The 15503-nt window shown below is 35.9% G+C and overlaps 1 protein-coding gene across 5 annotated transcripts in view; it reads right to left on the bottom strand.

Annotated features, from left to right (window-relative positions):
• Ulk4 (unc-51 like kinase 4) overlaps positions 1-15503 on the bottom strand; it is a 536812-nt gene that overhangs the window by 286668 nt on the left and 234641 nt on the right. For all 5 annotated transcript variants that reach the window (XM_046437488.2, XM_046437490.2, XM_046437489.2 and 2 more), the window contains one exon: positions 7691-7783. In XM_046437488.2, the coding sequence (XP_046293444.1) occupies positions 7691-7783 (93 nt within the window). The remainder of the gene's footprint in view (positions 1-7690; positions 7784-15503) is intronic.

Here is a 15503-nt window from a genome sequence, read left to right on the forward strand (position 1 = left end):
ACTGTATGTACACTCTGGCTAGCTCAGCTGGCTAAATATATATATTTATTTATTCTGGCTTCTGTTTCTAAAACTAGTAAGGCTTCTTTAGGACCTACTGCAGTAGATTAGCTACTTTCCCACTTTGGGCCACACTGAAATTAAATTTATTTTTCCTTTGCTTATGCAGGTGGGTAACTAAATGCAGGTCATGGGAAACCAGCAGGGCCTCTGGCCTGGGGTATCAGCAACACTTTTAAAGTACTGTCTATGGATCCAATGGTAAAAACTCTTTATTTTCCAGAGGAGGGAACTTAGGTACAGACAGGTTGACTAACTAGACTAAAATGACACAGCTAGCTGTGTTACAGTCATTTAGATGCTGCCATAATCTTAGGGACATGCAGGTCTGTCTGAAAATATTTCAACATTTAATAAAAGCAAATATACAAAACTGTCACCTCCATTAAATGGTAAGCATCCTTAAGGTAAAAACTGTATCATATTCTTTATCCCTGTCATCATTCAGTAGATGCTGATAAGATGTTAAATAAATCAATGAATCAAGGAGTCAACAAATGAACCATCAATCAAAGAGGGAAATTACTTGGAAATAGGAGACCATAAGGCCAGAATATTTTTACTGAAGGATACACCACTGATTCACGATGAAGTTCATTTAAGAGATCCCTAAAAATTTTATTTTTCTAAAAAGCATTTTTATGATCTTGCCATAAAAGAAATGGCTTTAACATTTTGAGGAAACTAAAATGATAGCAATTTTTCCTAGGTATAGAATATAAACAATACTTTTGCAATTCAGAAAAATAGCTAAATTTTGCTCCAAAGAACTCAAAGTTAAAATTCAATTTCTTTACGGAGGGAGATTTTCTGAAAGCTAATTAGCTCTTAGTGGAAACAAGCTGCTGGAGTAATGCTCTCTCAAAGAGGAATGGTTTGGTGCAACCTACTGTAAAATTAAGAAAGAAAGGGCAGAGCTCAGGAGAGTTAACAGATTCCCTCCAAGAGTAAAATTGCACTAATGTGGAAAACAATTTACCTCTCTGCTATAAACTCCGCAATAAACTAGATTTGCCAAACCAGAAGTGTTTTTGGTTTGTTTGTTTTAAATACGTCATATATGTCTTAGCCCACATTCTCTTGCTTTAACAGCATCCCTGAGACTATGAAATTTATAAAAGGAAGAAGTTTGTTTAGAATCACAGAAGTTTGTTTAGAATTTCTAGAGGCTGGGAAATCAAAGATTAGGTGGCCATATCCAGTGAGGGTCTTGTGCTGCTTCATAACATGCCAGAAGTCATAAGACATGTGGAGGAGAGAGAGAAGGCAGTAAAACTCCTACAGTAACTAACTCTTTCTCATAGGAATTAACCTATTCATGAGGGCCCCACCCCCATGGCCCAAGCATCTCCCATGAGGCCACACCAACCCATACTGCTGCACAAACTCTAAGGCACACACTGGAGCCATAGAAATATACAATGTAGATTTGATCAAGCATTTGCTTTATTTTGAAAAGGAAAAATAAACCTTTAATGGTACTAAGGTTTTTTGAGGGTTTCCTTATCCAAGAATACTCCCATAAAATCAGAAAAAACACCTAAAAATGATAATGCTTCACTTGACACAGGGTAGCTTAATGTCCCAATGGTTATTATTTGGTATTCTAAACTCAGTGATTTCCAGCTACACTAAGATCTATACCCTTCAAAGAACATGATGCTAATGGATTCAATTAATAAGTTAAATTTAGAGCAGTGGGTCATGGTTATTTGTATATTAGAAATCTATTTGCACAAAACAGGTCGCTGTACTTGATATACATTTTGCAGTCAAGCTTTTTCCTAAAAACCACTGCTACCAAGTAGATGGGAAAGATCTCTGAGTTTAATAAGTTAGCATTTTATTTTTTTAAAGTTATTATTTAGTCTAACTTGTTATATAAGTCAGAATGCATTTCAATTCATAGTACACATATAGAACAAAATTTTTCATGTCTCTGGTTGTGCACAAAATAGAGTTACACCATTTCTGTCTTCACATATGTACTTAGAGTAATGATGTCTATCTCATTCCACCATCATTTCTACCCCCATGCCCTCTCCCTTCCCCTCCCAATACTTTTCTCCATCTAGAGTCATCTAATCTTCTCTCCCTCTTCCAACCCCACTATGAATCAGCCACCTTATATCAGAAAACATTCGGCATTTGGTTTTGGGGAATTGACTAACTTCACTTAGCATTATATTCTCCAACTCCATCCATTTACCTGCAAATGTCATGATTTTATGCTCTTTTATTGCTGAGTAATATTCTATTGTGTATATACAGCACATTTTCTTTATCCACTTATTTATTGAGGGGCATCTAGGTTGATTCCACAGTTTAGCTATTGTGAATTGTGCTGCTATAAACATCCATGTGGCTGTGTTCCTGTAGTATGCTGTGTTTAAGTCTTTTGGGTATAGAGCGAGGAGTGGGATAGCTGGGTCAAACAGTGGTTCCATTCCCAGTTTTTCAAGGAATCTCCATATTGCTTTCCAGATTGCTGATGGGACTGCAAATTGGTGCAGCCAATGTATGAGTATGCCTTTTTCCCCACATCCTCGCCAACACTTATTGTTATTTGTGTTCTTAGTAGCTGCCATTCTGACTGGAGTGAGATGAAATCAGAGTAGTTTTTATTTCCATTTCTCTGATTGCTAGAGATGTTGAACATTTTTTCATATATTTGTTGATTGGTTGTATATCACCACCTGAGAAATATCTGTTCAGTTCCTTGTTCCTTTTATTGATTAGGTTTTTTGGTGTTAAGTTTTTTGAGTTTTTTATATATCCTACAGATTAGTGCTCTATCTGATGGGCGTGTGGTAAAAATTTGCTCCAATTCTATAGGCTCTCTATTCACCTCACTGACTACAGAACATTAAAGAAAGAAATTAAAGATGACCTTAGAAGTGGAAAGATCTTCCTTGTTCTTGGATATGCAGAATTATTATTGTCAAAATGACCATACTACCAAAAGCACTATCCAGATTTAATGCAATTCCAGCCAAAATCCCAATGACATTACTCATAGAAATAGAAAGGTAATCATGAAATTCAGCTGAAAAAATAAGAGACCCAGAATAGTCAAAGCAATCCTTAGCAAGAAGAGTGAAGCAGGTAGCATTACTATACCAGCCCTTAAATTATATTACAGAGCAATAGTAACAAAAACAGCATGGTATTGGGAACAAAATCAACTTGTATACCAATGGTACAGAGTAGAGGACACAAAGACAAATCCACATAAATACAATTATCTCATATTAGCCAAAGGTGCCAAAAACATATGCTGGAGAAAAGATAGCCTCTTCAATAAATGGTACTGGGAAAATTGGAAACCCGTATGCAGCAAAATGAAATAAACCCATCTCTCTCATCACGCACAAAACTCAACTCAAAATGGATCAAGGACCCAGGATTTAAACCAGAGACCCTGTGCCTAGAAGAAGAAAAAGTAGGCCCAAATCTTCATCATGTCGGATTAGTCCCCAACTTCCTTAATAAGACTCCTATAGAGCAAGAAATAAAATCAAGAATCAATAAATGAGATGAGTTAGCATTTTAGATCCTTGCCAAAATAAGGGTGATAGTTCTCAGCACTGGACTATTCTGTTTTGGTTACAGTAAGCAAATATGGAAAATTTATAAAACTGACCATATATTAGTATATAAATAAAAGTAGATACAAACCAGAAATGGAAGAAAAATATTATACAGTGATAATCACAATACAATAAACTAGAAGTGAATATTAAAACTCAATTTTCATATATCAAAATGACAAAAGTCATGTACACTAATTTGATACAGGTTTCACACAAACTGCCACTCTTATATACATAGTGAACAGAACAGAAAATTAAGGAACAGGAAATTGGCACAAATTAGACTAGAGACAATTTGGGAACATCTTTCAAAATTAGAACTGCTCAGTCTAGAGGTTCTCAATGGTATTTGTGCATTTAATCATCTAGGAAAAATGAGCAATTGTTGTTTAGTCCTAGAGATCATGATTTTATTGGCCAGAAAAGACCAGGGCTTTAGAAATTTTAACAAATTCCCAGGTGACACTAATGTACAAATATTGTACAACTGTTGAAGCAATTCCACTTCTAATCATTTACCCTACATATATCCACACATGTAACCTATGTCATTAATTATATCAAGAGGTTAGAAAAAATATTCTCCAAAAGAGGACTTGTTAAATCAATATGGAATATTCATAAAATGCAATATTATATCTTAAAAAGAGGAAAAATTGTAAAATACCTTCCAATAAAGCTTAGGGGATAGAGCTATAGTTTTTAATAAGGTGAAAAACAGGGTAATCAGCATGCTATCATCTATGTGAAAAATAATACACACACAAATTAATAGTAGCCATCTCTTTAGAGTTCAGTGTATGTATATATAACATTATTCACTGTTTGCAATATCACAAGATTAGAAATAAGTCTATCCATTACAACCTAATTAGATAAAGTATGATATATACACACAAGGTAAAATCTCACCACTATAAAGTACAATGTGGAAGCTCTCTACATATTGATATAAGACGCAAATCTTGAGAATATTCTGTTAAGTGAAAAAAAAAAATCAAGTGACAGAAAAACGTACATAATGCTATTTGGGTGTAAAAGGAAGAAATGAGAAAATATACCTTCACATTATCTTGCATTTGGACATGAAAGAAATAAAAGCAGCGCACCATAGGTCATGCTAGGAAATGAGACAAACAAGGAAAGGAATAAGTCTTTTCAATGTCTTTTTACATTGTTCTCTTTCCTGGGGCGGGGGGTGGGGGGGTGGAGGGGGGGAGTATTACCCATTCCAAAATCTTCCACTTAAAATATATTTTTAAAAATTCTAGTAGGGAAATAAAAACAAATCCCCAAAGTCTAATTATTGGTTATTCTTCCCTCCCCAACCTTTAAGGCTGGTGCATGCACTTGTCATGTTTCACATGGGTCCCAGGACCAAGGACCACCCTAAAGTAAGTGGGAGCTAGAAGATAACCAGAATTAAATGCTTTGCTCTTGACCCTTGGAGCCTGCACCAAAACACGTGGTGCCACTGTATCTTAACACCTTGCTTCTTGAAAACAGGCAGGCAAAACAGAATCTATAAAGACCCCATGTAAAGTAAAATTGGCATGGGGAGGCAGTTAATCCATTTAACAAAACGATTTAGGTATCTTTGCCTATCAGTATTCAAAATTGATTGTGCTCTTTTAAATAGTTATATTGTATTCTATATTATGATTACATAATTCAATTTATATTCATATAAAACTATATAGATCATATAAAATTTTCACATTTTAAAAATTATTTGCCTCAGGCTGGGCATGGTGGTATATGCTTATAACCCAGCCACTTGAGGTAAAAGGATCACAATTTCAAGGCCACCCTGAGCAAGTTAACAAGACTATCTCAAAATTAAACAAAAATAAAAGGGCTTAGGGGATGTAGCTATAGTAAAGCACCCCTGGATTTGATCCCTAGTACTGGAAAAAAATTTGCCTCAGGAGAAATCTTTGTGCATATGGGAGTTTTCCTGTAGAACAGATTCTTAGAAGTAGAACTGAAGTTTGAAGGTTATTCACCTTTTACTTTTTAATTAGACACAGTGAATAAACATTAAGAGATTCAATATTATCAACAGTCGGGGAATGCAAAATAAAAGTTCCATTTTTATTTACTAGTTAGCAAAAATACAAATAAACACTTGCATTAAAAGCATTTCAGATGGGGCTGGGGTTGTGGCTCAGCTGTAGAGTGTTCGCCTACCACATGTGAGGCCCTGGGTTCAAGTCTCAGCACCACATATTAATTAATTAATTAATTAAGGTATTGTGTCCAACTACAACTAAAAAATATTTTTTAAAAAGCATTGCAGAATGTGTGTGTGTGTGTGTGTGTGTGTGTGTGTATATATATATATATATATAAAATTTAAGTAGTGCGACATTGTTTAGGAAGCACACACTAAAACAGTAACAACATCAACCTTAAGGGAAGAGAAGTGTAAGAGGCAGTTGGGGGACAGGGGGGTTGAGATAGGAAAGCCCAGGAAATCTCCAGATTCTACTTTTCGAATTTAAGAGAAAGACAACATATGAAAACACTACTTGCTCAAATAAAACAAAAATATAAATTAGCCCACTGAATTCTGTTTGTAAACTCTGCTTAGTGAATAAAAACAAGAGTAAATTAATTTTTAAGCCTATTTTATGATCATTTTTAAAATAAAAATAGTTTTATAGAAGCTATCAATTACCTGTTTCTACTTCTCTAGAATTCTCCTCAAGCACCAATATGAGGAAATTTAACTGAATTAATAGAGTTGGCAAGAAGGAAAAGGCGTACAGAAAACATGTCACAGGAATGAGCTAAAGTCGACATTAAAAAAGTAAATGCAATCTGTTCAATCTCATGAGAAGATAAAATTAGCATACAGCATTAGTACTTGATGTCAAATGCCTAGGAAAGAAGAAACTATCTGACTTTCTACTCAACTTCTAAGACAGATTTACTCTTTAGAATTAACTAATTCTTGAGGAAGAGAAAATGGTGCTTTCCAAGTGAGGAACTTGGGAGTTCCATGGCCAGTACCTTTTGGAAGACTCTAAAAGGCTTCAGGAACATGGAGTTTTCATTGCGCTCCCCGAGTTCTTTTGCAACACCACCCAGAAAGGACCAGGTAATATTTATAAGGCACCTTCGGTAAATGGATAAAGGAAGGTAGCCAGACTGCGAGCTAGACAGCCCCAGCATCATGGACAAGACCAAGAACACATGGTAATGGTGACTCATGGCACACACAGGTACTCCCACACACCCAGCTTTCCACTCTCTAAAGTAGAAAAGCCTTTCTTATTTACTAGTAGCAACTAGTAAATGGTAATGCATGAAAATGTAGCATTTCTGTGATTAGAGAGCAGACAAGAAAAAACACAGGTGGTTGGAAACGTGTGATTTAACTCTTCATTTAAAATGAACCTGTGACTCTGGAGGTGCACTGCTCCTATGGATGGTATTCAAAGCCCAGAAAGACCTCAGGTATCGCCTGCCCAACACTACTTGTTTTCTTGTTTGAAAGCACCGGAAAACCTCCTCCTGTGTTTCCCTTCTGTGGCCCTAGTTATTCTTAGATGAACTATGCCTGGCAAAACTAAAAGTATTCTAGCAACCAGTGCTAATGCAATCTGACATTATTCAGTATATTCAATAACAGCAAAATTTCCCCACCACTTAAAGAATAGTATGTCAATTGAATAAAATGGTAGCAACGAAGAGTCAATAAGTACTACTGAGATTTAACAATATTCAATGAAAAATGTGGCACCAATTTTCTAAAACTATATGTAATAGTTTTTTTCTCTTTAAAGAATTTATCATTTTGAAAGCATCATGCACTTTACAGGATGCAAACTCAGGTAAGGGATTAAAAATTTGAGCACAAGAGCCAGCACAGCATACATGACAGATAGTACAAACCAGGAAATATGAAAAAGTACCACTTTGGCAGCCCAAATGTTGGTATTTTAGAATCTCATCATCTGTAACATTTCCAGATCACATAAAACACATTTTATAGATGAGAAACAAGACCAAGAGATTTGAACTTACAGTACCTGGTAAAAGTCGGGTTGTGTTCAGTCATCGCGACAAGCAGTTTGAGAGCATATGCTGGTACTGGGTCTGGCTCCATGAGGATGTGCTCATACCTGAAGTGACAAAGGCATTAAAAAACACTCAGTAGTTTCCCTCACTTAAATGCCCCATTTAAATAACAGGGAAAAAAAGAGACCATAAGGTACAAACATCTGAGAAAAATAGATATAAAACTATGAGCTATAGGACATACAGGTTACTCAAACTCAGAAAGCTTCCACAGACTTCACTTCCTAATGGTAATGACATTGATCTACTTCATAGAAGACGGTTGTCAGGAATATTCCTTCAGATCATCTAGCACTAAGCCTGCCACATAATAAAAGAATACAGAATACCCTCACATTTCAAAATTCACTAGGGGTCTCCTGGCACACAACACATAGTTGCACTCATGGCTAAGACGCAGCATACAACACAGTAAGGACACACAGCTGAATCACAAGGGAAGGATTCCATATGCAGGTTTCTCTGTGTACTGAGAGTATGCAAGTGCTTGCTCTCTCTCATGTAAGCAAGTTCTGTTTCCCCCAGAACCCACCTTTCCATGAGGGGCTACACTCAGCACAAATTTTCCCCAAGCATTGAAAATATAGTATGTGTGTGATGTTTCTGCTTAGGGAAGCAGATGAGAGACTCAATGGCCACAGTTTTTATGAGGGTTTGCTCGCACAGGCAATCTCTGACATGTCTCAAAATTCCAGATTCCCAGAAGGAAAGCAGAGGTTCAGCACAGCCAGGTCCTGTGCCCCATCCGGACATATCAAACTATACTTATCAGCTAAGTATGGCCTAGGAGCACTTTGAGAGCCATCTTCCAAGATGCCCAGCTTTATGTGGATAGCTTTATGTGGTTAACGGTCTCAGGCTAGGTATGTTAACTCTTCTGCAGAACACTCTTACAATTAATACTTTTAAAGTTTGACCAAATTAAAACAATGTTATCAAAGAAAATAAAACTCAAAATGCCTTCATCAAAAGTTTCTACAACAAAATGCAGACTGTTCCCCCATGTTCTTTGCTAAGCAAGAGGCTGCTTTGTATACATCTTACCTATTTAAGTCCAGTGATCCAGTGAACAGCACTGTGTAGATACTCAGTAAATAAGCATCAAATGAGTGAGTGAATGGATGAAAAAACAAACTAACCAATCAACTTTATGACTTATTTCTCTGGAGTAGCCAACAACTAAAAAGCAGGGAATAGAGGGCTTGGGGAGGACTCTCTAAAAATACAAAATGGATATTTAAAAATCCTACAATGAAACAGATGATTTTCATCTAGAGAACAGGGCCCCGGGCTCTTACTCAGAGCTTATTTACTCTCATTTTGGAAATTATTATCTAACAAGCTTAATTACACAGCCTCTAAGCCCACAGTCATTAAAAAGGAGCCAAGAAAAGGGAGGAGAGGGACTATTACAGAAAAACAACCTGAGAGTTACAAGAAACAGGACTAAAGCATAGGGGGAAACAAACAAAGCAATCCCAATTCTCCAAGCAGAGAGCAGACAGGGGAGCATTTAACAGAGAAGCTGCCTCAATGGGGCCCCAGGGCCTGCTGCATACTACAATGTTCAAAATGGGGGTAGTTAAGAAAATGTTATGCTGGAAAGAGTGTTCTGTTTAAGGACACAGGAAGTACCATATATTAGAATGGTTGCTTAATTTTTTTTTAATCACAGCATTTATAAGATTTGTCCATATATTATAAAGATGAAATACTAACCACTCATAACATCATAGAAGGTCAAAAATAGCATTGTTAAAAGAAACATAGCACAGGATGAAATTAGCCAAACTATGTCATGTGCATGTATGAACACATCACAGGAAATTCCAGTTTTAGGTATAATGCACCATTTTTTAAAAATTTAATGTTTGTATAAAAAAATGCAGCAAAATCAAGTATGAGTGATATCAAGAAAAAAAAACAGAAAATATTTTCTCACAGCAACAAAATCAAGTAAATTTCTTTAGAAGTTATAATGCATTTGACAAACTTTAGCTACCAATACACATTTTCTTTAAAAATGGCCTAGGAAAGACAGAAGAAATAATCTGTTCCCTTCTCTAAGTATTCTTAAATAAAGAGCTCTTATCCCAAGTTGGGATACCCAAGAACACTCATAGATTCAATGATTTCCTAGAACTCAAAGAACTTGATAAACCTCTTCTGCTAGTTATGACGCATTACAATGAAAGGACACATTAAAATAAGCAAAGACAAAAGACAGAATGCAGGAGAGACAGGCGCCAGCCGTCAGTGGTCATCTCCCACATCTCCCAGTGCAGTGGGACAGAAGTGCTTGATCTGCTTTGTGACAATGTGGACAGTGTAGGAAGTACCGCCAAACAGAGAAGTTCACCTGAGCCTTTGTGACCAGGGCCATTACTAGGCATGGAGAGCCCATGTGGCTGACTTTAATTACTCCGTCTCCAGCGCCTCCAGAGGTCAAGGGTCCCACTATATCACATCCTTAGCACACATTATGTGGCATGGCTCGGGCTCCAGGTATACAAAGACATTCTAATAAGGCAGGATGTTCCAAAGACCAATAAGTCATCTCCCAGGAGACAGTCAAGAGCCAGTTCTTTATGAGGTCCAGGGTTTAAACACCCAACACGTTCTAAGTTAAATCTTTGATTCACACATAGTTAAAACTGAGAGGCACTGACATTGAGATCAAAAATAAAAGAATACCTCCTCAAACAGGATACTTGTATTTGGAAACCAAGGGCCAGGGCCTCTCAAATTGAAGGTGAGAAGCTTCTGAAAAAATGATTCACATACCCAGGATAACTAGCCCCTTGCCCAACCCCAGACAATACTGAATCACGGAGGGAAGAGGTCAAAACCCCATTAATTTTTTTTAAAAGGTTCCAAATGATTTTCCTACTTACATGCTTGACTGGAAAGCATAGGAGAAAATAAGGACAATGATTTAGAAATATAATAGAAAAAAACACATTCCCCACAGGCTGAAAAACATGCTTTAAAACAGTCTTGACAGGCAACATGTAGTACTGCATTTTAAAACAGCGGTGAAATTTTTCTAAGTGTCCTGAGGTTGTCTGAGGTCACCTGACCTTGAAAAAGAGGGGGAGTGCCTGGGGGCCTCAAGCAGCACAAGCCTGTGTGAGACAATTCTCCCAGAGAATATTATTCTATTAACTCCTTTTGGGGGGGAAAGAATAAAGTTCATAACAGACATATTTAAAATACAAATATTAAATATATTTTGGTTTAATCAGATAGTTTTGTAATGAGCAGCAAGATCTAGCCAAAAGCATGCTACAATTTACTAAGCTTATCTTCCAAAGACAGATAAGCAGCTGATAGTAGATGGTTGCCACACACCTCTGAGTGTAACTAGGCCAAAAAAAAAAAAGGAATGAGCCCTGATTCTTTAAACTGCCTCAGAGGGTTTCAAGAATCAGAGGAGCACTTCAAGTTCCCTGAGCCTGGCTATAGGTCGCTATCAAAATTGACAAACAGCACCCTGAGCAATAGTGTCCTTGGATCCCATTCCTCTACCTCCAGAATCCTCTCTAACCAAGGAGCCAAGCAACTAGAATCCAGAAAGGAAAAGCCATTCAAACTAAATTCATATCCACTTGGAGAGAACATTCCTAAAAACCACATATTTTTGACCAAGGTGAAAAGCCAAAGTATGGGATGTCTTTTCCTCCTCATTCTTCACTCCCAATCCTAAAAGAAATGAATCTATATCTTGTCCAAAGCCTGGTTCAAATAGGGCCCAATTAGGTAGGCTGGGAAAAAAACTGAAACACGCCATCCAAATAACTCTGGATCATGGTTGAGAGGCTTTTCTGAGGGATATGACCAAAGAATTGGCCAAAAGAAAGTGTCTTCAATTTCACTGAGTAGAGGAAGGAGGCACTGTATCATAGAGAAGTTGATTCCACAAAGATTAAGTCACAAATTCACTTTTCAATCTCAACGGAGTACACTCAGAAATGGGACATGGGGAAAAAGTGATTTAAAATATTTAAGAAAAAGAAGAAGATCCTGCTAATAAAGTACATTATAAAATCAAAATAATGATTAAGCTTAGAGTGGGATCAAGAATATACATATTAACAGAAAGGAAAGAAAGGTGACACCTAACGTTGGCCAAGAAAGAGTAATTTTAGAGTGAGACACGTCAGGCAATACCTTATGGAAATGTATCTCCAATAGATTAAAAAACGCAAGTAAAAAATTTAAACTTCATGAGAAGATAAAAATGTATTCCTGAGTAAGCAGTCCTCTTTAGCATGAAAACAAAAATGTTTATAATTTTGAAGTTTTTAAAAGTTAAATATTTCTCAATAGCACAACCACTTCAAATATCATAAGGGGAAATTATTTGTAGAATATTGGTAAAATATTGGTAATATTCTTACTATAGTCATTTGTTGATTAATGGCAGGATATAGTCTAAGAAATGCATATTTAGGTAATTTCCTCCTTATATGAACATCATAAAATCTACTTGTCCAAACTAAGACAGCTACAAATGTCAACAGGTGATGTAATCTTATGGGACCACAGTTGGATATGTGGTCTGTCATTGATAGTAACATCATGCAGTAGTGATGACTATTTAAAGAACTATTGAAAATCATCGAAGATACCACTGAACAAATGGACAAAATTCATGTAAGGTTAATTAAAATGACCAAGAAATGTGGGTGAAATGGTCTACTTCATTAATATCTGAAGGAATATGTGTTAGAACTAACAAGGGAACAGCAAAATGGGCAATTTCATAATAGAAACCTAGTAGGATAAACTGTCCATCTTTGAAAAAAAAATTGGCAAAACATTTCAAATGTCTTTGAATTATATATAAAGTTCAACACAGTAATTCTACCCCTAGAGAGTCAACAAAAGGAAATAACAACATGCTCAAAGACGTAGTCATAAAAATAGTCTTTGTAGCATTTTATATGACAGTAAAATACTGGAAAAATAGTTACTAGAAGTTCCCTAACTGGGAATTGTTCAGATGATTTTTAGTACAACTATAAAGGTAGATGTAGATGACAAGCAGATTACAAGATAGCCAATAAAATATTGTTATATAAGTAGCCAAGATACAATCACAAATGTAGATATTTACAATAAGATGACTGGGAGTGGGGGCAGAGAGATAGGTTACAAACAGGAACTTTCATAAAGTATTAAGTAAATCTCCTAGGAATGGAGAAACCATACAGAGGAACAGGAAAACACTAACTCAAAATGGCAGACAAAGGGCAAAACAAACAGTTATGAACAGCTGAGTAAATACTGCAATGTTCTACAATCTATAAAAGAATTCTAAACAAGAGAATGCTATGAGGAAGAGAGTGTTTCTTAAAATGTAAATCTAACAATGTTAAGATAGTTCTGGAACTTGAGAGCTTAGAAGAAAGAAATGGCTGGGTTTAGATAAAGAGGATGCCACCAGCGAGCATGGTAGTGCACACCAGTAATCCCAATGGCTCAGGAGGTTGAAACAGGAGGATCACAAGTTCAAAGCCAGCCTCAGCAACTTAGTGAGGCCCTCCCTATCTCAAAAAATAAAGGGCTGGGGATGTGGTTCAGTGTTTAAGAGCCCCTGGGTTCGATCACTGGTAACACCCACACCACAAAAAAGCAAGTTTTTTTTTTAAATTGATGCATTATAATTATATATAATAGTAGATTCATTATGTCATATTTATACATGCATATAACATCAATCACATTCCCCTCTACCTTCCCTTTCCCATTATTTTCTCTACTAGTATCTCTTCTATTATTATCATAATTACTGGATTTTAATTATATATAATAGTGAGATTCATTGTGATATATTTGCACATGGACATAACATAATTTGGAAGATTTCATTTCTCATTACTTCCCCCATGCCCTTCCTTCCTCCCTCTCAATCCCCTTTCTCTTCTTGGTCTCCTATTTTCATGAGATCTTTTTTTATTTATTTACTTTTCTCCTCTCTCTCTACAGCAAAGGTGTTAAGGTAAAAATCTTTCAAAAAGGCTAAAGAATCTTCCATGAGCTGCTACGAGAAAGGGCCAAATAACTTACTATTTCTGGCATTTTTAATAGTCCCATCCAAAATCTGAACCAGATGACATCTTGAATCAACCCCCAAAGTTTATGATAGACTATAAATCAAACAATTAGTTATTATCTTAAGGACTTACTAGTTGTGTGATTCTTTAGCATTTGGCATATATATATATATATATATATATATATAAATACCAGAGTTAAAAGGAAGTCCATGTTGATAAAGAAATAGACAATCATCATCAGTCTACTGGGAGGGTCAACAGAGAGGGGTGTGTGTGTGTGTGTGTGTACACACATTATCTAGATACACACATGTAATTTTTAGAATAAGAGAAAGGTACAATTTTAAAATAAATATTAAATAAAATTTCAGGTAGTAAGCATGTTCTCTCTAATCAGATGAAAAGCAAGTATTAAGTCTTAAGAAAGGATTCTAATAAACAAAATATACCCAAAGAACTGGAGTGAAAGAACTATCCTTATTCAGAGAGAACAAAATTATGTTTATGTCCGATTATTGACTCTAATTCCCAAATTATCCTAATTTAGATTCCTGTAGGTTATACCCCTAGAGGGTAAAATGCACCCATTTAGGCAGACTCAAAACATGATAAAAGCATTAAGTAAAGGGGGAAATATAGAACATTATGATGCCTCTTTCTGAGGTAAAATATTTACAAGTTAGATTTGAAAAAAAAAAATTACCCGAGCAAAGGTCAAAAATGAAATAGTCCTTCTATTCTGACTCCCAGAGATGACCAAGTTCATACTTATTTATATCTATTTTAACATAGAATTCTTGTGACCAAAGGAGACAAAGATGCAATATAGAATCATCCAGCTGTCTTGAATCATAAACCAAAATTAGATCATCAAACTCATGATTTTTGCTAACCAGTGTGTTGCCACTAACAAAATCAATTTCTAAGTTCCAATTTCTAAAGGAAAATACAATTCTAATGTGTAAGGAATATATTCCCCTCTCAGATTCCAAAATACAAAGCCTTAATAATTCATGCAGTCATTAGGGCCCTGATGATTTTACAGGTCACAAGAGAATTATAAGAAAAGAAAGGCTATAATCATTTTCCCCAGGAGAAGAATGCTGAATGCCATACTGTCATAAAAATATTATAAGCATATTTATATCAGCATGATCTCTTTTCAATATAAAACACTCAAAAGCTGAAACAAAATATAAAACTAAAATACACATGGATGAAATAGCTCTAGCCTACAAAGGCAAAGAGAATGGCGAATTTTTCTCATGGCTTGCTACACCACTTAACACCTCTGAATATCCTATCCAAACAGCCCCTCTCTTTTTCCCCTTCCCATCATTCACTATCTCTCTATATTGTTTTATCTTCTATTTTTTTCTCACTACTAATAATTACTTGAAGTCATATTACATAATTATTTGCTTAATGCTCTGCCCCCTCCACAGGAATGTACTTCACTGAGGGGCACAGTTTCAACCTTGTTCACCATTGTATCCGCAGAGCATGGTGCAGAGTTCATTCAACATACATTTGCTGAATGAACTAACAAAGAAAGGAGGGAGAGAGGAAGAAAGGAAGCACCATAATCTGCATGTGCATAATTCACAATGAGTTAGAAAACAGATACTTCAATTGCATGAAATTAAATCTCAATAAACCCATTGTAAGCTGAAAATGCGTTTACTGCATCTACCCTGCCAAA

The sequence above is a fragment of the Marmota monax genome, unplaced genomic scaffold, assembly GCF_021218885.2.
Source record: "Marmota monax isolate L192 unplaced genomic scaffold, Marmota_monax_Labrador192_F-V1.1 WCK01_AAM20220418_F8-fsc00021, whole genome shotgun sequence".
Classification (NCBI taxonomy): Eukaryota; Metazoa; Chordata; class Mammalia; order Rodentia; family Sciuridae; genus Marmota; species Marmota monax.